At 47.5% G+C, this 26,983-nt stretch overlaps 1 protein-coding gene across 3 annotated transcripts in view; it reads right to left on the bottom strand.

Annotated features, from left to right (window-relative positions):
• rasef (RAS and EF-hand domain containing) overlaps positions 1-26,983 on the bottom strand; it is a 96,462-nt gene that overhangs the window by 8,788 nt on the left and 60,691 nt on the right. For 2 of the 3 annotated variants that reach the window (XM_085985513.1, XM_085985524.1), the window contains 5 exons: positions 17,558-17,698; positions 17,290-17,400; positions 11,212-11,352; positions 9,985-10,132; positions 4,737-4,818 (listed from right to left, as the gene is read on the bottom strand). In XM_085985513.1, coding sequence (XP_085841639.1) covers positions 4,737-4,818; positions 9,985-10,132; positions 11,212-11,352; positions 17,290-17,400; positions 17,558-17,698 — 623 coding nt within the window. The remainder of the gene's footprint in view (positions 1-4,736; positions 4,819-9,984; positions 10,133-11,211; positions 11,353-17,289; positions 17,401-17,557; positions 17,699-26,983) is intronic. The other variant, XM_085985534.1, reaches the window with a different exon arrangement.

Genomic DNA, 26,983 nt, shown 5'->3' with positions numbered 1-26,983 from the left:
GCCTGCTTTTTCGGCACTACGGGTGCCGTTTTGTGTCAACATTTGCATCTACGCCGTGCGCACACTTCTGGTGTGGGTTGTGCCGGCCACCCTTTTGGTGAGGGTGGTAGGGCGGGCATTAGGAACGTGCGCCAGAAGTACATTGAGTGGGCAGATCGTGACGTCAATCAGCGCGCAACACTGATTTGACGCCAGCGCTGCCCTTTTTGTCCTCAACGCTGGAGCGAACGCCTTGTCTTAACCTCGCACAGCTGAACATGCATTCAGCAGCAACAAGGACCCCCAACCAGCGATATATAAAGGAATCAGCAACTACTCTCGTTAGTTGCTGATTAATTTCTACTAGCTCTGTGTAAGTTTGATGAAGTGTTTGGAGCTTTACAGAGTTGTTTAGATTTGGTGAGGTGAAAGGGAGTGGTGCTGCAAGTGGAAAAGGCCTTGGTTCTAACTTTAGGGGTTCTAGTCAGACCACTTGCTCCTAGTCATGGGTGCGCTAGTTGTCATCCCCCTTGGTCTGCAGCATGATAGGGAGATGGAGCAGAGGCAGCGAAGAGGACAAGCTGCTCGCAGAGGGAGGAGGAGGGAAGGGCTCTCAGCAGGAGGCCTTACCCACCTAGGGTCTTCCGAGAGCAACTCTCTTACCTTAGCCTGAGCCAGGAGTAGTGTGTGAGATGTCTGTACTTTACAAAGGTGGTGCTCACAGAACTCTGCCACCTCTTGCAACCAGACCAGCAGCCTCACACTAGGGCAAGGACAGCACTGCCAGTGGTTGTGAAAGTAAGAGTGGCCTTGAATTTCCTCGTGTCAGGATCCTTCCAGGCTGGAGCAGGTGACATCTGTAACATCACCCAGCTCGCCATCCACTGCTGCATAAGAGAGGTGACAGACGCTCTTTATGCCAGGAGAGGGGCCTCATTGTCTTCTTTCTGAGCAGAGAGAAGCAGGCGGAGCGTGCATGTGGTTTTGCCAGGATAGCGGGCTTTCCCCATAGTGCAGGGCACCATCGACTGCACGCACATGGCTTTGCGGGCGCTGCATCTAAATGCTGAAATGTACCACAACCGCAAAGGTTACCACTCGCTGAATGTGCAGTTGGTGTGCGACCATGCTTAGCATATCATGATGGTGAATGCCCAGTATCCTGGAAGCAGTCATGATGCTTTTATTCTGTGCCAATTCACTGTTCTCTCAGTCTTTGAGCCACCACGACAAACCAGAAGGTGGCTACTGGGCGACAAGGGCTATCCGCTGACCACCTGGCTCATGACTCTGCTGCACAACCCACGCACATGTGGGCAGCACGCATCTATCGAAAGCTAGACTACCACACGGAATCTGATAGAGCAGACCATTGGCATCCTAAATCGCTTCCGCTGCCTGGACCGATCTGGAGGAGCCCTGCAGTACTCAGCAGAACGCGTCTCAAGATTCGTCTACCACGCCATCATGAAGGCACAGCCCTGGTCACCAGGCATATGACGACCAGCTGAGGAGGAGGAGGAGGAGGAGGAGGAGAAAGCGGAGGAGGAGGAGAAAGTGGAGGAGGAGGTGGCGGCAACCCAGACAGCCCCTTTCTGCCAGGCTGTCCGTGATCGACACATCCGACTGTGGTACCAGTGAACGCAACCCCTATTCAACGATAGTCCCACACCTTATCTTCCCACTGTTACTGACCATCACAGCGTCCTCTTGGCCACAATGCTACAGTGAAAGCCACCACAAAACAAACATTCCAATCCAACTTTATATATCTAGCCATCCAATATTACATAACAAAGTCAACAAATCACCCTTGTGCATTCCCTTCATGCCGGTCTTCCATGTCCCTTTGCCTGTCCTAGTGTTCCTACGAATTGCTACCACAGTGGTGGAATCATGGCTGGTGCAAGGCTGCTGATTTTCAGTGGGGGAAGACTGCAGATGGCCTTGCAGGACGGTGTCGAGCAGCTCTGGGCCTAGAAGGCCCCATTGTAGATTGCACCACCTCAGCATGGGCGGCAGAAGCCAGGACTGGCTGGCTGACAGGCAACAGCAAGGGCACTGGTGGAATGGCAGTGGTGGGAGGACAAAAGCTGTCATCCTGAAAGAGGCACCTCAGCATTCCTTGTAATCTGTTGGAGGACAGATTGTTGGACTGCTGTGACACCCTGCAAGCCCCTTTCCACACTGGGAAACACAGTCACGATGGTAGCAGTCTGAGCTTCTTTGGCTGAAGCCTGAACTTCCACTGCAGCACTCAAGACGTTGGGTGGCTTCTGCTTGTGCTGCTATGGAAGCTGAGATATCGGCCATCAGATGCTACACCATGGTTGGGTCCAGAAGTGCTCTAATGGAGTTGCCCATCACTTCCATGCTCAAAAGGATGGGCTCCAAGCTGTGCGCAAAGTCCTGTGCAAGGTTGATGCTGGACTCCTCCATGCTCCTTGACATGGCATTCAGGCTTTCTGGCAGGCCTGCCAATGCACCAAGCATGTCATTGTGCATACCCATCAGCGGTCTTCTGTTAGCCGCCCCATCGAAGTTCTCATCTAAGTCCGCTGCAGCAGAACGCGTGTGTGACCTCGCTCTCCGGGGAGTTGGCACCTGCGCTACCCTTTCCCCTACACTGGCTGCAGGTCACTCGTGCCCAGTGTCTCACCATGTGCAGATTCTGCCTCTAACCTATCCTCTAAACTACAGGGTGTGTCAGTATCTGAGCTGGTGGCTGCGAGAGTGAAATTGAGTGACGGTGCTGTGTTTTCAACATCAGTGTCTTGGTGCTCTTCTACTTCGTGCTGCTCCACCAGTGCTTGGCCAAGTGGTTATTCTTGGCTATCTGAAAGGAGAAAGGCACAAGGATAAGGTTGTGGTGCGGGGAGGAGGGGAAAGCAATAGGTGCATGTTTACACCATGTGCAGCTTGTAAATCAGAAGATATTGTGGGATTAGGGGGCAGTGGGATTTTTTTTTTTATTCGTTCCGGTATGTGGGCGTCGCTGGCAAGGCCAGCATTTATTGCCCATCCCTAATTGCCTTGGAGAAGGTGGTGGTGAGCCACCTTCTTGAACCGCTGCAGTCCTTGTGGTGAAGGTACTCCCACAGTGCTGTTAGGCAGGGAGTTCCAGGATTTTGACCCAGCGACGATGAAAGAACGGCAGTATATTTCCAAGTCAGGATGGTGTGCAACTTGGAGGGAAACTTGCAGGTGATGGTGTTCCCATGCGCCTGCTGCCCTTGTCCTTCTAGGTGGTAGAGGTCGCGGGTTTGGGAGGTGCTGCCGAAGAAGCCTTGGTGAGTTGCTGCAGTGCATCTGTAGATGGTACACACTGCAGCCACGGTGCGCTGGTGGTGGAGGGAGTGAATGTTTAAGGTGGTGGATGGGGTGCCAATCAAGCGGCTGCTTTGTCCTGGATGGTGCCAAGCTTCTTGAGTGTTGTTGAGCTACACTCATCCAGGCAAGTGGACAGTATTCCATCACACTCCTGATTTGTGCCTTGTAGATGGTGGAAAGGCTTTGGGGAGTCAGAAGGTGAGACACTCGCTGCAGAATACCCAACCTCTGACCTGCTCTTGTTGCCACAGTATTGTTGTGGTTGGTCCAGTTAAGTTTCTGGTCAACGGTGACCACCCAGGATGTTGATGGTTGGGGATTCGGTGATGGTAATGCCGTTGAATGTCATGGGGAGGTGGTTAGGCTCTCGCTTGTGGGAGATAGTCATTGCCTGGCACTTGTGTGGCGCGCATGTCCTCCCACCACTGCCACTCCGAGATAGAAGATCAGCCATGATCTTATTGAATGGCGGAGCAGGCTCAAAGGGCCAAATGGCCTACTCCTGCTCCTATTTCTTATGTTCTTATGTTCCTCACAGCTTACTTTCCCACCTAGCTTGGATACATTGCACTGTGTCCCTTCATCTAAGTCACTAATATAGATTGTAAATAGCTGAGGCCCAAGCACTGATCTATGCAAATATCCACAGCCCCGCCACTGGCCACAGGTTCAGCCATGCCCCTCCCAATAATGGCCAACACCGTCTCCTCCAAGTGGGTGAGATGATGCAGGTGAGCCTGTCTCCCGATGGTTAAGGTCTGATGTCGTTTGTTGTGCGCCACCTTTTCCTGCAAAGATAAAGGGAAGTGTGTCAGTGAGTGGTGCAATGTGTTTGTGTGATGATGTTCCTGTCATGGTTGAATAGCTGATAGCGTGTTAACGTGTGAGATGTGGGTGTGAGTCAGCAGTGCTAAGTGTGTGCAGGTGAGGTGAAGTATTACATAGCATTACATAGGATATACAGCACAGAAACAGGCCATTCGGCCCAACCAGTCCACGCAGCGTTTATGCGCCACTCGAGCCTCCTCCCGTCTTTCCTCATCTAAATCTATCAGCATAATCCTCTATTCCCTTCTCCCTCAAATGCTTATCTAGCCTCACTTTAAATGTATCCATACTGTTCGCTTCAACTACTCCCTGTGGTAGCGAGTTCCACATTCTCACCACTCTCTGGGTAAAGAAGTTTTTTCTGAATTCCCTATTTGATTTCTGAGTTGTGTTTAGTAGAGATGTTGGTAGGTGCTGGTCTTGCACGAACTTGGCTCCCCTGCTGAGTGTTCAGCCACTCAGCAGCATCATACAAAGTAGCAGGCAGCACTAATTTTGCCGGTTGCCTGCAGTCCTCCGAACAGGCGCGGGTTCCTATCGCATCCCCATGCCCGTTTTCAGGGGCTACTGAAATTTTAGGTCGCTCATTTCTAATTTACCTTTCTTGGCCTGCAGTGTCCCATAACTGCAACACCGTTTGCTCTCCATCAACAACTAAAGTTTTCATCTGAAAATCGACTCCTGCATGAAAAAGAATATGGAAGATAAGAAGATGCTGCTCCTCAATGACATCTACAGGCGCAGGATCAGTTTCTGTTTGTGTGCTGACAATACCCAGCTCTACCTCCACCTCACCATCGTTCTCCACAGCTCACAATTACCTCTGTGTCGTCAGATTGCCTGTCTGAAATTAAATTGTGGGCGAGTCAAAATTTCTTCTCACCATGAAAATCTGCTCCCTTGACACTGCCTCCATACCCTCCTCAGCTACTCGCTCAGGCGGAATTAAACCTTGGCATTCTGTTCAATCAAGAGTCGTCTTTTAAAACCACATCCCATTCATCACCAAGACTACTTGTATTCATCTCCATGACACTGCCTGCCACACAACCTTTATCCGCACTTTTGCTACCTCTAGATTTGATTTCAACATCCTTCTTCCATCCTCCACCTCCCCATAAACGTGTCCTAAACTCAGCTGCTTGCATCCCGTCATGCATTTCACATCTCTCCTCATTGGCCAATGTTGTCTCATAGAAACATAGACATAGAAGAAACATAGAAGATAGGAGCAGGAGTAGGCCATTCGGCCCTTCGAGCCTGCTCCGCCATTCAATGAGATCATGGTCATCCAAATTCAGTACCCTGTCCCTGCTTTCTCCCCATATCCCTTGATCCCTTTAGCCTTAAGAAATATATCCAACTCTTTCTTGAATATATTTAATAAACTGGCCTCCACCGCCCTCTGTGGCAGAGAATTCCACAGGTTCACCACTCTCTGGGTGAAGAAATTCCTCCTCATTTCAGTCCTAAATGGCCTACCCCTTATCCTTAGACTATGACCCCTGGTTCTGGACTCCCTGACCATCGGGAACATCCTTCCAGCATCTAGTCTGTCCAGTCCTGACAAAATTTTATAGGTTTCGATGAGATCCCCTCTCAATCTTCTAAACTCCAGTGAGTATAAGCCCAATCGACACAATCTCTCCTCATACGTCATTCCTGCCATCCCAGGTATCAGCCTGGTGAATCTTCGCTGCACTCCTTCCATGGCAAGAACGTCCTTCCTCAGATAAGGCGACCAAAACTGCACACAATACTCAAGGTGCGGTCTCACCAAGGCCCTGTACAACTGCAGCAAGACATCATTGTTCCTGTACTCGAACCCTCTTGCTACGAAGGCCAACATTCCATTTGCCTTCTTAACCGCCTGCTGCACCTGCATGCTTACCTTCAGCAACTGGTGCACAAGAACACCCAGGTCTCTTTGCACTTCCCCTTCTCCCAATCTATTGCCATTCAAATGATAATCTGCCTTCCTGTTTTTGCCACCAAAGTGGATAACCTCACATTTATCCACATTATAGTGCATTTGCCATGTTTCTGCCCAATCACCTAACCTGTCCAAATCGTACTGGAGTTTCACGACATCCTCCTCACAGCATACCCTCCCACCCAGCTTTGTGTCGTCTGCAAATTTGGAGATATTACATCCAATTCCCTCGTCCAGATCATTAATATATATTGTGAACAGCTGGGGTCCTAGGACCGATCCTTGCGGTACCCCACTAGTCACTGCCTGCCACTCGGAAAACGACCCGTTTATTCCAACTCTTTGCTTTCTGTCCGCCAATCAGTTCTCTATCCAAGTCAATACCTTGCCCCCAATCCCATGCGCCTTAATTTTGCACGCTAATCTCTTATGCGGGACCTTATCGAAAGCCTTCTGAAAGTCCAAATACACCACATCCACTGGTTCTCCCTTATCTATTTTACCAGTCACATCCTCAAAAAATTCCAGTAGATTAGTCAAGCATGATTTACCTTTTGTAAATCCATGTTGACTTTGTCCGATCCTGTCACAAAGTGCTCTGCTATTACACCTTTTATAATGGACTCTAGCATTTTCCCCACTACCGATGTCAGGCTTACCGGTCTATAATTCCCCGCTTTTTCTCTGCCACCTTTTTTGAATAGTGGGGTAACATTAGCTACCCTCCAATCCATGGGTACTGTTCCAGAATCTATCGAATTCTGGAAGATGACCAGCAATGCATCTACTATTTCTAGGGCCACTATCTTAAGTACCCTGGGATGTAGATTATCAGGCCCTGGGGATTTATCGGCCTTCAGTCCCATCAATTTTCCTAACACCATTTCCCTACAAATACTGATTTCTTTCAGTTCCACCCTTTCATCAGACCCTATGTTCCCCGGCATTTCTGGGAGGTTATTTGTGTCCTCCTTTGTGAAGACAGAACCAAAATATGTATTTAGTTGGTCTGCCATTTCTTTGTTCCCCATTATAAATTCTCCCGATTCTGACTGCAAGGGACCTACGCTTGACTTCACCAATCTTTTTCTCTTCACATATCTATAAAAGTTTTTACAGTCAGTTTTTATGTTCCCTGCAAGCTTACTCTCATATTCTATTTTCCCTTTCTTAATTAATCCCTTTGTCCTCCTTTGTTGAATCCTAAACTGCTCCCAATCCTCAGGATTATTGCTTTTTCTGGCCAATTTGTATGTCCTCTCCTTGGATCTTATGCTATCCCAAATTCCCTTGTTAGCCACGGTTGAGTCACCTTTTTTGTTTTATGTTTATGCCAAACTGGGATGAACAACTTCTGTAGTTTATCCATTCGGTCTTTGAATGTTTGCCATTGCCTTTCCACCGTCAACCCTTTGAGTGCCATTCCCCAATCAATCCTACCCAACTCGCTCCTCAGACCATCGTAGTTTCCTTTATTTAAATTGAGGACCCTAGTTTCTGAGTCAACTACTTCATTCTCCATCTTAATGAAGAATTCGATCATATTATGATCGCTCCGACCCAAGGGGCCTCGTACAACAAGATTGCTAATTAATCCTTTCTCGTTACATAATACCCAGTCTAAGATGGCCTGATCTCTGGTTGGTTCCTCAACATATTGGTCCAGGAAACCATCCCATAAACACTCCAGGAATTCCTCCTCCACAGTATTGTTACTAATTTGGTTAGCCCAATCTATATGTAGATTAAAGTCACCCATGATGACTGCTGTGCCCTTATTGCACGCTTCTTTAATTTCCCTTTTAATGCCATCCCCAACCTCCGCCTTACTGTTTGGAGGTCTATATACCACTCCCACTAATGTTTTTTTCCCCTTAGTATTTCTCAATTCTACCCATACAGATTCCACATCATCAGAGCTAATATCCTTCATTACAATTGTGTAAATCCCTTCTTTAACCAGTAATGCTACCCCACCTCCCTTTCCTTTTTGTCTATCTTTCCTGAATATCGAATACCCCTGGATGTTGAGTTCCCAGTCTTGGCCATCCTTGAGCCACGTTTCCGTAATCCCAACCAAATCATATTCGTTTACCTCTATTTGCGCAGCCACTTCATCCACCTTATTACAAATGCTACTCGCATTAATACACAAAGCCTTCAGGCTTGTTTTTTTAACGCTCTTATACCTATTAGAATTATTATTTACTGTGGTCACGTTTGATTTAAACCGTTGATTTCTCTGACTGCCACTTTTGTTTTTCTCCTTCCTATCTTTTGCTTTTATCCTTGTTTCCCAGTCTCCCAACACATTTGAATTTAAAATCCTCATTCTCGTTCACATTTTCAAATCTCTCCGTGGCCTCACTCCAACCCTATCTCTGCACCCTCCAGCCGTACATCCCTTCCTGCACCCTTCATTCCTCAAACTCCAGCCTTGTGCATCCCTCCTCCCTTCACTCCACCACTGGTGGCAGACCCATCAGCCACCTCGGTCCTACATTCTGCAACTGACAATGAGATCTGCATTTGTAATAGTGAAGTTCCATTGCCTATTATTCTTTGGGTATTGAGTGTTAGTCATGTTCTAAAGACCATGAATATGATAATGGCATGAAGGTAAAACATTTTTTTAAACTACTAAAAAAAGTGTAAACAATCCAAATGACAATAGTAGGGGGGCAACATATTCAGATGTGCAATTTTTAATCCTAAATTTGACTTTGCATTCAGCTGTAAACTCCATATCAGCTGTAGGTACCAGCCTCAACTCAGTGATCAGAGTGGTTCATGTCCCACTCCAGGGCTTGAGCACATAATCTAGGCTGACACTTCAGTGCACTGCTGAGGGAGTGCTGCACTGTCGGGAAGTGACGTCTTTCAGATAAGATGTTAAACGAACGTCTGCTCTCGCAGGTAAATATAAAAGATCCCATGGCTCTCTCTGATGGAGAGCAGGGGAATTCTCCTGCTGCCCTGGAAAATAATTATCCCTCAACCAACATCATTAAAACATATTTAACTCATTGCTGTTTGTAGGACCTCACGGAGTACAAATTGATTGCTGTATTTCCTTGCATTACAACAGTGACTACACATCAAAAGTACTTCATTGGATGTAAAACACTTTGGGATGTTGTGAGGGATGAAAAGCGGTATATAAATGCATTTTTTTTAGGAAGACTACATTAAAACACTGAAGGTAGGGAAGCCAATACAGAGGACCAGAAAATGCTCAGGCCTTCTGGCTCCAGCAGGAGTGCAGCAGAAGGTTTAGGAAATACACGGGGTTTCTGCATGGTTAGTTTCCTGGGGACCTTATCTGAGGCAGAACCTCCATCTGCCCCAAATATGGCCCTCTATGTCAGGGGGAAGGGCCAGCACCTCCCTACACTGGGTATTCCCACTTCCTTGTTCTTAGTGGGACCCAAGTTTGGGGGCCGATACACCAAGTGAAATCAGGCATACCTGCTTGCTGATGGGCCGCAAATGGCCCACCTGGGTCGGATGGGAAAAGCACAATGCTTCACTTTCTGCAGGTGAATCCTGCACCCACTGGACCAGCCAGCTTCCTCCTCAGTTTCCAGGCTTTGTGGTGGGGAGGCGGGGGCATCAAAGGCCCACTTCAGGAGGTCCCTTCCTCTGATCCAACAAACTTCAATAGAGTCAGAAGCAGGCAATCCCAGTGTAACTGCCAGGATCACGCCGCTGTGGCTTTTCAGGGCCAGAGACTCCACACAGACTCATCTGCCTCAAGATGAACAAGTAGAAGTTGTGCCAACGGGCATTCTGGCAGATGTTTATAAAGTAGGCAGCCATGTGAAGGCTAAAGAAGCTGACTGACAGCATAACCCAGGCGGGAGGAAAATATGGGAAAAAAATTGTTTAAAAAAAGATTGACTGGAGAAACATACCTAAAGTGGCACTGGTGTTCCCACGAAACTCATTTTTGCAGAGTCGTAGAAGAAAACTTGATTTGCCTACGGCTGCATCTCCAGCAAGCACTATCTTGAAGGCTTTATCTGTCTGAGGATATTTGAGGTTCCCAGCTGTGCTATTAGGCTGAAGAAAGAGCAAGGTTCAATCAGAACACCACTTTTGTCATTTTAAAGGGCAATTACGAGTTCTGAGTCAAGCAAAATAATCACTTTCAACTTTAAAATGAATCAATCAATCTGTTGGCTGATTCAGATCTTGCCTACATCCATTTAGATGGATGAGTAGATGAAAGTCAGATTGGAATTTATACCATCTGTCCATATCCCAAGGTATTTTTTTACTAAGTTTAAGTGCAATATATGAGGCATAATAAGAATGTAGATCCATTTAGATGGGGCTAAGAGACCTTAATGGAAAAAATAAAATCAGCACTTAAATGGATATGTTGTCAGCAAATTCTTGCTGGCAGGCAATAAATACAAGTACCCATTTTATATATTGATTTTTCTCCCTTCTTCTGAAGACACTAACTCACACTGATGTATGTTTCTATCTCTGCAACCCTCAACCTTCCCCCACCCCCACCCCCATCCACCGCACTTTACCAAAGCAGCCATTCTTCACCTGTGAGCCTGGGCGGTAAGGGCTAGAATTTCCATGAGGGAGTTCCCGATCTCCTGCCGTAACTTCCACTGTTTTTTTGGCGGTTTCCATTGATCTCTTGCCAAAGTTATGGCAGGATAACAGGAGGACCCTCATGAAAATTACTGGTGCAAGTGTCAACAGGCTATTTAATAATGGAAAGAGATGGGGGGTGAGGGGAGAAGGAGAAGATAAAATATCACACCAAGGCCTGACTTCGCCTTCACCCTACATTCACTTTCCAGCTGCAGTCACTGAAAATTGGACATGGGAACGCAGCTGATTTTTTTCCATTCCCTAGCTCAGAAGGCAAGGATGGCAATTATAATGCCCCCATCACTGCTGCCTAGCTGAGATCAGCTGACTCAACATTGGCCAGAGATGGATCGGAGTTCTTTCTGATGTCATCAGGGAATTCAGTATCATTTCTTTAATCACCATCATAAATAAAGGCTGAATAAATCAATTACTTGCAATACAGCTATTTGATTTGCCTGAACAACAAAAAATGTGAACTCACAGAGATGGAGGATTATTTAATAATGTGTAACAGGCATTACCTGTGGTGAAAATGCAGAGATAAAGCGCCGTGATGAAGAGGCTCTAGAATTGCTCTGGCTCACTTCTTGGGAGGGTTGCCTGTCCAAAATCGTGCTTGTACGGTCCTGGCTAAAAGCTGCATCATTCCAGATTTCAGGCTCCTACAAACAAATCGCAAGTATACTGTAACCTACAGAGCCAAAAGTAGAAGGCCGGCTTCACTCAATCTAACTGTAATTATCGGTGGCCATCTCAGTGCCAGAGCACTTTACAACCAATGAAGATAGGAAACACGGCAGCCACTATGCACACAGCAAGGTTCCACAAATAGCAATGAGACAAATAACTAAATAATTTGTTTCAGTGAAGTTGGTTGAGGGATAAATATTAATACAAAAGCAAAATACTGTGGCTGCGGGAAATCTGAAATAAAAACAGAAAATGCTGGGAATACTCAGCAGGTCAGGCAGCATCTGTGGAGCGAGAAAGAGAGTTAATGTTTCAGGTCGATGACCTTTCATCAGAACTGGAAAAAGTTATAAATGTAACAGATTTTAAGCAAGTGCAGGGGCAGGAAAAGGGGGGGAGGGAGGAAAGAACAAAAGGGAAGGGCTGTGATAGGGTGGAAGGCAGGAGTGATTAAATGACAAAAGGTATGATTGTACAAAGCAAAAGGAAATGGTAATGGGACAAGTAAAGAAACAAAAGATGGGTCTAGAAAAGGTGTAAATAGCAGAATCATCAACAGCTGGCATCTGAAAAAAAGGGGCTGAGGTTATGGTCTGAAATTGTTAAACTCAATGTTGAGTCCAGAAGGCTGTAAAATGTCTAATCGAAAGATGAGGTGCTGTTCCTCGAGCTTACATTGAGCTTCGTTGGAATAATGTATGAGGCTGAGGACAGAGAGGTCAGAGTGGGAGTGGAGCGGAGCATTAAAGTGACAGGTGACCGGAAGCTCGGGGTCACACCTGCAGATTGAACGGAGGTGTTCCGCAAAGCGGTCACCAATCTGGGTTTGGTTTCCCCAATGTAGAGGAGACCGCAATAACAACGGTTCTGACGAAGCATCCCCGACTCGAAACGTTGATTCTGTTCCTCTCTCCTCGATGCTGCCTGAACTATTGAGTGTTTCCAGCATTTTGTTATTTCAGATTTCCAGCATCCGCAGTATTTTGCTATTGTAGAGGAGACCACATTGTGAGCAGCAAATACAGCATACTAAATTGTAAGAAGTACAAGTAAATCGCTGTTTCACCTGGAAGGAGTGTTTGGGGCCCTGGATGGTGGGATGGGAGGAGGTAAAAGGGCAGGTGTTGCATCTCCTGTGCATGCATGGGAAGGTGCCGTGGGAAGGGGAGGGCGTGTTGGTGATATAGGAGTGGACCAGGGTGTCGCGGAGGGAGCAATCCCTTCAGAATACTGAAAGGGGAGGGGAGGGGAAGATGTGTTTGGTGGTAAGATCACACTGGAGAATCATAGAATGGTTACAACACAGAAGGCGGCCATTCGGCCGAACGAGCCAGTGTTAGTTATCTGCAAGAGCACCTCAGCTAGTCCCACTCCCCTGCCCATGCCCCATAGCCCTTCAAAAAATTTACTTATCCAACTCCCTTTTGAAAGCTGTGATTGAGTCTGCCGCCTCCACCACCCTTTCAGGCAGTGCATTCCAGATCCTAACCACTCGCTGCGTAAAAAAGTTTTTTCTTATGTAGCCCTTTAGTTCTTTTGCCAATCGCCTTAATTCTGTGTCCGCTGGTTCTCGACCCTTCTGCCAATGGGAACAGTTTCTCTCTATCTACTCTGTACAGACCCCTCATGATTTTGAACACCTCTATCAAATCTCCTCTCAATCTTCTCTGCTCTAAGGAAAACAACCCCAGCTTCTCCAGTCTATCCACGTAACTGAAGTCCCTCATCCCTAGAATCATTCTCGTAAATCTTTTCTGAAACCTCTCTAAGGCCTTCACATCCTTCCTAAAGTGTGGTGCCCAGAATTGGGCACAATACTCCAGTTGAGGCCGAGCCAGTGTTTTACATAGGTTCCTCATAAATTCCACACTTTTCTATAGTTCTATTCATGAAGCCCAAGATCCCGTAAGCTTTTTTAACCGCTTTCTCAACCTGCCCTGCCACCTTCAACGATTTGTGCAACTATACCCCAGGACTCTCTGTGCATGCACCCCCTTTAGGATTGTACCCTTTAGTTTATATTTCCTCTCCTCATTCTTTCTACCAAAATGTATCACTTCGCATTTTTCTGCGTTAATATTCATCTGCCACGTGTCTGCCCATTCCGCCAGCCTGTCTATGTCCTCTTGGGGTCTATCACTATCTTCCGTGGTGGCAGAAATGGGAGAGGATGATCCATTGAATGTGGAGGCTGGTGGGGTGAAACGTGAGGACAAGGGGAACCCCATCGTGGTTCTGGGAGGGAGGGGAAGGAGTGAGAGAAGTGTGGGAAATGGAACGGACACGGTCGAGGGCCATGTCAACCACGATAGAACGGAATCCTTGGTTGAGGAAAAAGGAAGACATATAAGAAGCATTAGTATGGAAGGTGGCATCATCAGAACAGATGCGACAGAGACGGAGAAACTGGGAGAATGGGACAGAGTTCTTACAGAAAATGGATTGGGAGGAAGTGTAGTCCGGGTAGCTCAGGGAGTCAGTGGGCTTATAGTGGATGTTTCTTGATAGCCTATCCCCAAAAATGGAGACAAAGAAGTTGAGGAAGAGAAGGGAAGGGAAGAGTTGGAGATGGACCATGTGAAGGTGAGGGAAGGGTGGAAATTGGAAGCAAGGTGAATGAAGTTTTCCTGTTCAAGGCAACAGCAGGAAATGGCTCTGATACAGTCATCAATGTAATGGAAAAAGAGGTGAGGGAGGGGACCTGAGTAGGACTGGAACAAAGAATGTTCCACATATCCCACGAAAAGGCAGGCAAAGCTAGGACCCATGCAGGTTCCCATAGCAACACCTTTTATTTGGAGGAAGTGAGTGGAGTCAAAAGAGAAGTTGCTCAATGTGAGAAAAAATTCAGCCAGGCAGAGGAGGGTGGTGGTGGATAGGGACTGGTTGGGCCTCTGTTCAAGGAAGAAGCAGAGCGCCCTTAGGCCATCCTGGTGGGAAATGGAGGTGTAGAGGGATTGGACGTCCATGGTGAAAAGGAGATGGTTAGGGCCAGGAAACTGGAAACTGTTAAAGTGGCGGAGGGAGTTGGAAGATTCACGGATGTAGGTTGGAAGAGACTAACTTTTTCCAGTTCTGATGAAACAAAACCTGAAACGTTAGCTCTGTTTCTCTCTCCACAGATGCTGCCTGACATGCTGAGTATACCCAGCATTTTCTATTTTATTTGAGGGATAAATATTGTCCAGGACACTGGGAGAACATCACTGCTTTTCTTCAAATAGTGCCACGGGATCTTGTGTCCACCTGAGAGAGCAGACGGATCCTCCGTTTAACATCTCATCTGAAAGACGGCACTTCTGACAGAGCAGCACTGAAGGTGCTGTCATGCTTAGGATTTGAACTCACATTCTGGATGTTTCAGCCTTCATAATGCGCCCAAGTCTTGGAGTGGGGTTTGAACACACAATCTTCTGACTCACTCAGAGGTGAGAGTGCTACCATGAGCCAAGGCTGATACCTGACAAGCTTTTACAGTTAATCCCATTCCAGATTTTTCAAGCTAATAACTGTGTCAGGTGCGTACTGAGTGCAGTACTGAGGAATTGCTGCATTCTCACAGGTGCAATATTAAACAATAGTATGCCTTTTACTGATGGACATAAAAAATCCCATTGCACCATTCAAAGAAGCGCAAGGGAGTTATTCAGCGCTCTGACCAATATTCATTCAACAACTAACACCACCAAAATGGATTATCGGGTCATTTTTTAAAAAATGTCCTCGTTCACGGCATATGGGCGTCGCTGGCAAGGCCAGCATTTATTGCCCATCCCTAATTGCCCTTGAGAAGGTGGTGGTGAGCCGCCTTCTTGAACCGCTGCAGTCCTTGTGGTGAAGGTACTCCCACGGTGCTGACTTTGTCGCAGCGATTTGGTACAACTGAGTGTCTTGCTCGGCCATTTCAGAGGGCAGTTAAGAGTCAACCACATTGCTGTGGGTCTGGAGTCACATTTAGGCCAGACTGGTTAAGGATGGCAGGTTTCCTTCCCTAAAAAGGACATTAGTGAACTAGATGCGGTTTTAAGACAATCCGGTAGTTTCATGGTCACCATTACTGATACGGTTTTCAAAATTCCAGATTTATTTAATTAACTGAATTTAAATCCCCCCAGCTGTCATGCTTAGGATTTGAACTCACATTCTGGATTAGTACTCCAGGCTTCTGGATTACTAGTCCAGTAACATAACCACTATGCTACTGTACCCCCATCTCACTACTGTTTGTGGGACCTTGCTGTATGCAGATTGATTGCTGCATTTGCCTACATTGTACTGCCACCCATTGACTGGCACAAAGATTTACACCGGTGACTCCTCACAGTGAGGTTTTGATCCCAATCGTGTTGCCATGCCCTGTGGAGGCAGGTAACGTAAGAAAAAGAATCAGAGGGAGAAATGTTCCAAGGGCTGCTCTGAAGTACTGTCGAGCAGGCAACTGTAATGTGGTATTGGTGCAGAATTGGGAGCAGATCTCCAGCTGGTCCTCTAGGCCCAAGAAAGGTTGTGGTATTGAGAGACTAAGAAGGGAAAGCAGACAGAAAGTTACATTAAAATTAAACTAAACAACACAGGAAGCATGGGAAATTAGTGCCAAAGATCAGGTTAATTATCAGCGCACAAGAACCTGGGAAATATGTGGTGTAAATTGTTCAATTCCATAATATTCCATTTCTATTGTGCTTGACACACGTTTTCAGTACTAGTAGAAAGAGAGGCTTAGAAACATAGGAACAGGAGTAGGGCAGTAGGCCATTCAGCCCCTCAAGCCTGTTCAGCCATTTAATTAGATCATTGCTGATCTGTACCTCAACTCTAAATTGCTGGGCTTTGTCCCTTGATAGCCTTACCTAACAAAAATCTATCAATCTCAGTCTTGAAAATTTCAATTAACCCAGTATCCATAGCCTTTTGGAGGAGAGTTTTCCAGATTTCCACTACCTTTGTGTGAAAATGTACTTCCTGATTTCACTCCTAAATGGTTTAGCCCAAATTTTAAGATGGTGCCCCTTGTTCTGGATTCTCCCACCGGAGCAAATAGATTCTCTGAATCTACCGGATCAAGTTCTTTTTAATCGGCCCAGAAATTCGGGTCGGGGGCTTCCCGCGGGTGCAAGCCCCCAACCTGTACTTACCTTGCGCGCCGGCAGTTGAGCTCTGGGCTCCCGTGGAATTCCGCTCCGGGGCCTGCTCCAACTCCCGGCGTGCTGTGCTTGCGTGTCCCAGGGGCGTAGTTAGTGCGATGCGTCCCCTGGGATCACATGAGCCATGGGCAGCCAATCGGAGGAGGGAAAAGCCCATTCATAAGATTGACAGAAAGACCTGTCTAAACTTATGAATATACGGGCCCCAAAATAACAGTAAACCTTCAAATAATTTTTTTTTTTTTTTTTTAATCACACTTTTTAAATATAAACTATAAATTACATTAAATAACTATTTTAAACAATAATTAAGATTTTGAAAAAAATAATTTTATAAAAAAATGGGGCTAAAAATAAACTTACCTTGCTTTAAAGTATTTAAAAATAATAAACCTATGGAAAAAATGTTTTAATTTTAATTAATTGACCACTTACCTTTTAAAATGCTGGCCTTACGCCTGGTTTTTACATTTCTAAAATCTAAAGACTTACCCTCACGGAAAAACCTGTAAAAAAAACGTAAGTTCAAAGCGCACGCGCAGACTCCCGCGCGCACGCGTTCGACCTCTGAACCCCTTCGTTCAGAGGAACGGAAGTGCCGGTTTTCCGCGCATGCGCAGTGCATGCAAGAAACCGGCACTTCCATCGGGTCCACGTGTGAGTACCCAGTGCGTACTCATGCGTTGGGACCCGAATTTCTGGGCCAATATTTTAAAGACCTTGATTAGATCACCCTTCCAGCCTCTAACTCAAAGGAATACAAACCAAGTTTATGCAGCCTGTCGATTCCTCTTTTCCAGATCCAAAGTCAATGTCCTCACACTTCCCGACTTGAAATCCCTCTGCCATAGTTTTGCCCAATATGCAATGCAATTGCTGTCATAAGGAAGTTCAATATCATTTGTTAAACCACCATCAGAAATCAATAATCAGTGGATCAATTACTTGCAATGTGACCATTTCATTTACCTGAACAACAAAAAATGTGAACTCAGAAGCAGAGTACTATTTAAAAATTTGTAACAGGCATTACCTGTGGTGAATATGCAGAGATATAGCGCTGTGATGAAGAGGCTCCAGAACTGCTCCGGCTCACTGCTTGGGATGGTTTCCACTCCAGAACCGTGCTTGTACTGTCCTGGCTAAAGGCTACCTCATCCCGGATTTCAGGTACCTACAAACAAATCACAATTATAATTTAACCTACAGAGCCAACGGTAGAAGGCTGGCTTCACTCAATTTAACTAATATATATAGGGGGGAATTTGGTGTCGCCCCGTTTGGGGCGCAATTATCGGCCCAGCGCAAAGTTTAGCGCCTGGTGCTAATTATCGCCTCCGACTGCAAACTTGGCCTCTATCGCCCCTGGAGGTGATTTGAGCACTAAATCAGGCGCTACACACCTCCTATAAGGTGCTAACGCCGAGGAGCAAGGCGCTAATTCAGAGCGCTGGCGAAGCTCAGGTGATGTCAGTTAGCAATGGAACATTGCTCTCATGCAGTCTCAGATTGATGTCACACAAGCACTGACTGCTGCCATCGTCGCTGTGTCGGTCACATTGCCCCGGGGCTCTCACGGTGCCGCAGCAGGCCAGCAATCTGTGCTCAAGCAGATTGCTCCGGATGCTGAGGTACTGCCCCATGGGAGTGCCAGTGTGTTGTTCAAGCAGGGAGGTGCTGTCCTCTCTCAGGCTGACAGCATTCCTGCTCCCACCAGTGGCACTTCCCCATTGCACTTGCCACGGCCTGCAACACAGCCAGCCCAGACTGCTGCCGCCCATGCAGAGTTGGTGCAGTCTGCAGCCGGGCCCTCCAGGCCCAGAGCTGGTCGAGGGCATCCTTCAAGGGCATCTGTAGTCTCTGTATCTGACATTCAGCAGCCTTCCACCAGTCTTGCTGCAGCCACTGGGGCCCCATCACAGAGGAGCAGTAGGGTGGGAAGGGGGGAAGTGCGCAGGGGATGGAGATCACCCTCGAAGGGCAAACAGTAGGAGGTCTAAATAAATGGTGGGAATGTTTGTAGTGAAGGTCGAGGTTCGTGTGATTACATTTGTTTACTGTTTTGCCGTTTATCTCCATCTTGTGAGAACCAGTTCTGTTAGTTCATGATTTGTTGTGTTTGTTTCTAATTGTTCGTCCTGAATAAATGACACACACAGAGTTTGTTAAATAAAAAAGATTTTGTATTCAAAATTTACATTTTTGGCCTTTGGAATCATTCCAGCTTTGGTCGGCATTAGCGGGTGCGGGTTGCTTTCCATGATGTTGTTCTCCATGCCAGAAGCCATCTTCTGAGTAGGGGCCTAGAAGCGGCTTATCAGCCGTTGACGGACGGCCCTTGCAGTGGCAACATTGTGTGCCTCCCTCCCACGTTGGTGCTGCTACTGATCATCCTCCTCCTCCTCCTCGGGTGGTGCACCAATCCCTGGTGGCATTGGCTGGGTCCTCGGATTGCCAGGTTGTGAAGCATGCAGCACACAACTATGAAGAGGGAGACTCGCTCAGGAGAGTACTGCAGGGCTCCTCCGGAGTGGTCCAGACAGCGGAACTGTTGCTTGATCACGCCGATCGTCTGCTCAATTATGTTCCTGGTGGTTATATGGCTCTCATTATACCGCAGCTCAGCAGGGGTGTTGGGGTTATGGAGCGGTGTCATCAGCCAGGTGCAGAGTGGATAACCCTTGTCCCCGAGGAGCCATCCACTTGGGTCATGCGATGCCTGGAAAAGGTCTGGCACAACAGTCTGGCGCAGGACAAAAGCATTGTGGCTGCTGCCATTATAGCGGGCATTGACGACGAGTATGAGCTGTCAGACCAACTACACATTTAAGGAGTGGTAGCCCTTGTGGTTTTGGAATACCTCTGCATTTTCATGCGGTGCCCGCAATGCCACATGCATGCAGTCAATGGCGCCCTGCAACATGGGGAAGCCCGCTATCCTAGCAAAGCCACATGCGCGTTCATGCGGTTTGGCCCGGGTCATGGGGAGATGTACTGACGTCTCCTTTTATACAGGGCATTTGTCACCTCCCGGATACAGCAATGGACAGCGAACTGGGAGATATTGGTGATGTCCCCAGTAGATGCTTGAAAGGAGCCGCTGGCATAAAAATTAAGAGCCACTGTCACCTTCAATGCCACCGACCGAGACGTCCTGGTCCTCAGTTGAGGCTGCAGATCTGGTTGCAGCAGCTGGCAGAGCTCAGTGACCAGCTCCTCGCTGAAGCGCAGCCTGCTCAAACACTGCTCCTCAGACAAATGAATGTAGGAGAATTGCTCCAGGAATAGCCTGGGCGGGTAAGGTCTCCTGTGCAGAGGCCTGTTGGCCCTCCTCCCTCTGGCCATGTTTGCCACTCTCTCTCTGCGTCTCTGATGCCTCCGATTCTGCAGGTGCAGGGTGACGCCCCGAATCAGTGCAGCCCCCAAGTCTCTTCTAAATCGATGCAAGGAAGCTCAAATCAAAATGAACCTGCAAAATGCTGCTCAGTACCCAAAATTCCTTCACACAGCGTTGAATCTCTCCAGAATATCTCTCTCCCTCTCAGAATGCGTGGTGCAAAAAAGTCGCCGACAAAAAAAGGCAGGAAGCGGCTGCCTTTAATTAGCGCTCCCCCAATCCCTTCCCAACTGCAAAACGTTCCCCTTTACCTGTCGTTGCTAGCGGCAGGCGGAAAGGCAGGGGGCGCCACTCAATATCCAGTCCAGGGGGCAACTGGGGTGTTGCACGCTTGACTGATGTCACGATCTGCAGGCGCAAGAGATTGTGGCGGTAGTGTTTAGTGCCGCTGCAAAATGTCCTCTTAGGGCGCTAACGGGAGGTGCTAATCAACCGAATTTTCCCCCCATAGTGCGTTATATAATAGAAGTTGTTATTGTTGTAATTATCAATTGCCAACTCTATGCTTTGCAGCTCTGTGCCTGTGGACAGTTGTATTGTGATTATTTATAACTCAAAATATTAATTATTTGATCAAGTTTTGCAGCTAATTTAATTCAAGTGATCTCAGCGTAGTGACAATGGGCTGTAATTTGCGGCCCCTACAGGTGCGTACGAGGTGTGTACGTGCCCGTTTGGGGGCCGCGCAACTTCCGGGTTTATGCATGCGCTGCGCATGTGCCAAAACCCGGAACTTGCGATCTGTCAAGTATTCTCTTGACAGATCGTACGAATCCCCGGGAACAGGGCATCCGCGGGCGGAGAGTTGTCTGCCCAGCGAATGCCCATGAAATTCTTTCGCCTGGTAAAAGCAGGCATAAGGCCTGCTTTTACCAGCATAATAGTTTTAAAAAGAAAAATAACATTTTAGCAATATTTTATACATTTAAAAACTTGTTAAATAAGGTAAGTTTATTTTTAGCCCCTTTAAAACATGTAAATTTATTTTTCAAAAAATAAAATTTTTGTTTTAAATATTTAATTAAATGCAATTTTAGTTAATTTTAAATGTGTGATGGTTTTTTAAAATTTATTTGCTGTCTAGGTATATTTTTGGGGTTGTTCCCATTCATGCTTATAGAGTTTCCATACATACGGAATCCCCATAAGTATGAATGGAGATTCCCTTCTGTCATTCGTTGGTCCGGCCCACGTGATCTCAAGGGTGCTTGTGAACCGCTTGCACCCCTGGGCTATGTGGGCCTCTTCCAGCGGGTACCTGGAGAGGCCCAGGACCGTGAGTCTCCATGGTTCCCGAGGCCCCAGGGTATGCGGGCCCCGCGGGAAGCCTCCAACCGCAAATTCAGGGCCAATGAATTTTTAAAAATTCATCCCTGGGATGTGGGCATCGCTGGCAAGGCCAGCATTTATTGTCCATCCCTAATTGCCTTTGAGAAGGTGGTGGTGAGCCGCCTTCTTGGACCTCTGCAGTCCATGTGGTGAAGGTACTTCCAGTGATGTTAAGGAGGGAGTTCCAGGATTTTGACCCAGTGACGATGAAGGAACGGTGATGTATTCCCAAGTCAGGATGGTGTGTGACTTGGAGGGTGTTATGTCTGTGTATAATCAGACACAGACTGCGGAGAATGCTACAAACGGTGTTTACTCAACGTGGCTCAGAATGCAACTGAACTGTACAGATTACTACTCAACATTATATACAGGTGTGGTCACTGCCGGTACTACAGTATACATGAGCTGTAAAAAGTAGTTCTCCCCCTTAAAAGGTACATACATTACAATTCCTCCCCTTTTAGATTAACAGTACCATAACACTCATTTAACAATTAAATATCAAACTAATTACAATTAACACTTTTAACATGCAACATTAGCTGAAAATAGTCTATTTATAAATTCAGTCTTTGGGGAGGCTTCCTGATCCTCTCTGGATAGCGCCTTTCCCGAGTGTCTTGCTCTTGGTGTGGAGGCGATTCTGGCTCCCTGTCGTCGGTTGGTTCATCAACTTCCGATGCTACTGTTTCTGGGGTAGAAGCTACCTGTACGTCGGGTTCATCACCAGGTACGTATGGGCGAGGCATGGGGTTGACTTGTTCCTGTGACTCTAGGATCTGGTCAGCATGGTGTCTCACGATGCTCTCCCCAACGTCCACTGTGTACATTAGTGGGCCCTGCTGTGTGCATATCGTTCCTGGCTGCCATTTTTCTGTTCGGTAGTCGCGGGCCAAGACTGGTTACCCTACATTGAAGCTCCTTGTTGGCTTCTCATGGATGTGCTGGAATTGCTTACTTTCAACATCTCTTCGTACGTTTGGCCTGAGCAAATCCAGGCGAGATCTTAACCTTCGGTTAAAGAACATCATGGCTGGGGCCTGGTTGGTGACTGCATGTGTCGCATTCCGGTAGGCGAACAGGAAATTGTCCACCTTGTGCTGCAGCGGAATGTTGTCATTGTACATAGCCTTTATTGCCTTCTTAAAGGTTTGTACGAACCTCTCAGCCAATCCATTTGTGGCTGGATGATACGGGGCGGATGTGTAATGCCTTACCCCATTCTTTTTCAAGAACCTCCGGAACTCTTCGGACACAAACTGTGGTCCGTTGTCGGAGCAAATCTGTTCTGGCAAGCCATTCCTGGCAAAAATGGTCCGTAGGACTGCAATAGTTTTCTCCGTGCTGGTGGAGGACATTTTGATGACCTCAGGCCATTTCAAGTGTGCATCCACGGCTATTAAAAACATTGAGTCCATGAATGGACCAGCAAAATCAATATGCACCCGTTGCCATGGAGATGAGGGCCACTCCCATGGGTGTAGATGGGCCTGTGGTGGTGCATTTTGGACTTTCTGGCATCCTGAGCAGCTCTTGGTCAGGTCCTCGATTTGTTTATCGATTCCCAGCCACCACACATAAGCCCTGGCTAAGCTTTTCATTTTTACCCCTCCCAGATGACCCTCATGAAGCTCATTGAGCACTCTATCCCTTAACTTGGGTGGAATTACCACTCGGGATCCACACATCAAGGTCCCCCGGCACACTGACAGCTGTTCTCTCCTTGTCGAGAATGCTGGCAACAGTGAGTCGCCATGTGCTGGCCATCTCTTCACCATCAAATCATATACCCGAGACAGTGTCGGGTCATTTCGGGTTTCCTTTTCGATACAAGCGTTAGTTACCGGTAGGTATTGAACTATAGTCGAATGGAATATTTCGACAGGATCCACTGCTGGTGCTTCCTCCGCAGTAGGCAGTGGCAGGCGTGATAGCCCATCAGCATTTCCATGCTGTTTCGTGCCCTTATATTCAATCTCATAGTGGTGCGCCCCTAGAAAAAGTGACCATCTTTGTAGTCGTTGCACAGTCATCACCGGAACGCCCTTCTTTGGATTAAAAATGGAGACAAGAGGCTGGTGATCAGTCAGCAAGGTGAATTTCTGCCCGTGCAGATAGTGATTGAACTTTTTCACTCCCCACACTAGGCTGAGGGCCTCCCTGTCAATCTGGGCGTAGTTACGCTCGGCTGAGGTTAGTGACCGAGACGCAAAGGCTATTGGCCTCTCTGAGCTGTCTGAGAATTTGTGCGACAGCACCGCTCCAATGCCATAGGGTGACACATCACATGCCAACCGAATTGGTAATGCTGGGTTGTAATGGGCCAATACCTCTTTCGATGTGATTAGTGTTTTGCTCTTCTGGAAAGCTTGTCTACATTCGTCACTCCACTTCCATGGCACCCCAGTTTGCAGTAGGGTGTTCAGTGGGTGTAGTATTGTAGACAAATTTGGCAAGAACGTATGGTAGTAGTTTACCAGCCTCAGGAACGACCGCAGTTGTGACACATTTTCCGGTGCTGGAGCCTTGACTACAGCCTCAATCTTCTCTGGGGACTTATGTAACCCCTCTTTATCAATAACGTGGCCACAATACGAGATCTGTTTTCTAAAAAACTCGCATTTGGGGCGGTTAGCTCGGAGCCCATATTCCTTCAATCTAGTGAGCACCTGCTCCAGGTTGGCAAGGTGATCACTATCATTTTCGCCCGTGACCAGGATGTCATCCAAATAACACTGGGTCCCTGGGATCCCTTGCAGGACTTGTTCCATTGCCCTCTGCCAAATAGCCGGAGCTGATGCTACCCCGAATACCAGCCGGTTGTATTGGTAGAGACCTTTATGGGTGTTGATTGTGAGGTATTTTTTTGATGCTTCTTCTACCTCCATTTGCAGATACGCCTGGGCCAGATCAATCTTAGTGAAGCGTTTCCCTCCAGATAGTGAGGCGAAAATATCTTCAATCCGCGGAAGTGGATATTGTACGGTGTGAAGGAGCGGGTTCACTGTTACCTTAAAGTCCCCACGGATGCGAACCTTCCTTGGTTCCCCAGGCGTGCTGCTCAACGACTTTTTCATCATAGGGACGATGGGTGTAGCCCACTCGCTCCACTCTACCTTGGACAGTACACCTGAACGTTCCAGACTCTCCAGCTCTGCTTCGGCGGCTGGGCGGATCGCATAAGGTACCGGTCTGGCCTTAAAAAATTTTGGACTTGCGTTTTCTTCAATTTTAATCGTCGCTCTCATGCCTTTTAGCGTTCCGAGTCTTTGCTGGAACACTTCTTTCACGTCAGTTAGGATTTTTTAGTCGCCCAGGTGTGACGTCGTCATCCTTTTTGTCAGCCACAGTCAGTGCCTGTATGGAATGCCAATCCAGTTGTATTTTCCGGATCCATTCACGTCCCAGTAATGGTGGTCCTCCATCTCGCAATACATACAGGTCTAGTTTTGGTGTTTCCTTACCGTTATATATAACGGTCACCCTTATTTTTCCTTTGGGGTAGACTTTTTGCCCCGTGTACGTCTTCAAAATAATTTTTGTGTCTCTCAAGGGTATGTGTGAGAATAGCCGCTCGTAGTCCCGTCGGTTTATGACTGTTAGGGCTGATCCTGTGTCCAATTCCATCTTTACCTGGACTCCTGCTGTCTTGAGAGTGACCCAAATGGTTCGGTGATCCTCTGTTGTGATCACATTATGTAGTTTCAGACAACTCAGTTCCCTGCTTTCGGAGTCGTTATCACTCTTTTGTTCGTCTGAACTATTCTCCGTCATCTTATGTACCTTCTTGTACTTTCCTTTGGTCAGTTTCTTATTGCTGGTTTTCTTTCCCGACCTGCAGACTCGTGCTATGTGTCCTACTTTTCCACACTGTCTGCACACTTTGTCCTTGAACCAGCAATCATTATGGTCGTGTGTTGTTCTGCCGCAGCGATAGCACTTCTCTGTTCCATATGACATTTCGTTTGTGCCATATTCTTGCGGTCTCTGTTGTATCTCTGCAGCGCCCCGTGCTGCTGCTTCATATGATACCGCAATGCTGAAAGCCTTTTCCAGCGTAAGGTCCTTTTCAGATAAAAGCCGTTTCTGGGTTCCTTCACTTTGAAGCCCACACACACAAACTTGTCCCTTAAAGTATCTGCTAGTCCCGTTCCAAACTGGCAGTGTTTCGATAGCTTGCGCAGTTCCGTTAAATACTCAGCATTTCTTTCATCTTTATGCTGGTTCCTTTTGTGAAACTTAAATTTTTCTGCTTTCAGCAGCGGTGTGGGGTTTAAGTGGTCCTGTAGGATTGACACTATGTTTTCAAAATCCTTTTCTACTGGCTTCTCTGGGGTTACTAGGTTTCGTAGTAAGCCATACGTTTTTGCACCCATTGAATTCAACAATACCAGCGCTTTCTTGTCATCTGGCACTTCATTCGCCTTGCAGTATACTTCTATGCGTTCGACATATGTCGTCCAATCTTCGACTTCATTGTCGAACGCTGTGATACTGCCACTCTTCGGCATTTTTGGGTGTGGTTAGACTGGCTTAAAATGGCGTCTCCCGCGCTTTCCTTTCTTCCCCGCTGCGGCTTAAAATGGCGTCTTCTGCGCTGCTGCCAACGCCGCTCTCGGCGGTCCTCGTGGCAAATGGCGACGCCCTGTGGGTTTCGCGCGCTGCTCCTGCGCTGCTGCCAACGCCGCTCTCTGCGGTCCTCGTGGCAATGGCAGCGCCTCGCGTTTTCTTGCGCGCCTCTCTCCCCCGTTGATGCTGCTCGGCCCTTGAACACCGGCTGCGCTCTGCTCTCTCTCGTCTCTCTCCCCCGTTGACGCCGCTCGGTCCGGAACACCGGCTGCGCCCTGTGCGCTCTGCCCTCTCTCTCTCCCCCGTCGATGCTGCTCGGCCTTTTTCTGTGCCGCTCGGTCGGGCTCTAGCCCGCCGCTGTCCAGGAAGGGTCTGCGCAGTACCTGTTGCCAGCCCGTTTCGCTGGACCACCGTGACTGGAAAGCCAAGCCTGGCTCTCGACAGCCTCCCCTGCGATGCTCAAATCTCTGCTGGATGACTGGGCGGTTGCCCGTGGTTGACGCCCGTGCTTCTGGACTCAACCTTCTTCCACTGTTCTCCAGGAGCGAATCCCTGGGAGGTGATGCAGAGTTGCAGGTAGGTTTGAATCTGCCTCGTCGCCACTGTTATGTCCGTGTATAATCAGACACAGACTGCGGAGAACGCTACAAACGGTGTTTACTCAACGTGGCTCAGAATGCAACTGAACTGTACAGATTACTACTCAACGTTATATACAGGTGTGGTCACTGCCGGTACTACAGTATACATGAGCTGTAAAAAGTCGTTCTCCCCCTTAAAGGTACATACATTACAGAGGGGATCTTGCAGGTGGTGGTGTTCCTATGTGCCTGCTGCCCTTGTCCTTCTAAAGAAAAAAAACCTTGCATTTATATAGCGCCTTTCACATCCACTGGATGTCCCAAAGCACTTTACAGCCAATGAGGTACTTTTGAAGTGTAGTCACTGTTGTAATGTAGGAAACGTGGCAGCCCCCACAAACAGCAATGTGATAATGACCAGATAATCTGTTGTAGTGATGTTGATTGAGCAATAAATATTGGCCAGCACCAGGGATAACTCCCTTGCTCTGCTTCGAAACAGTGCCATGTGATCTTTTATGTCCACCTAAGAGAGTAGACGGCGTCTCGGTTTAACGCCTCATCCAAAAGATAGCACCTC

The sequence above is a fragment of the Somniosus microcephalus genome, chromosome 1 (assembly GCF_052327205.1).
Source record: "Somniosus microcephalus isolate GS21.2 chromosome 1, FLI_Smic_1.0, whole genome shotgun sequence".
In the NCBI taxonomy this organism is placed as follows: Eukaryota; Metazoa; Chordata; class Chondrichthyes; order Squaliformes; family Somniosidae; genus Somniosus; species Somniosus microcephalus.
This window is presented reverse-complemented; position numbering and strand designations above follow the sequence as displayed.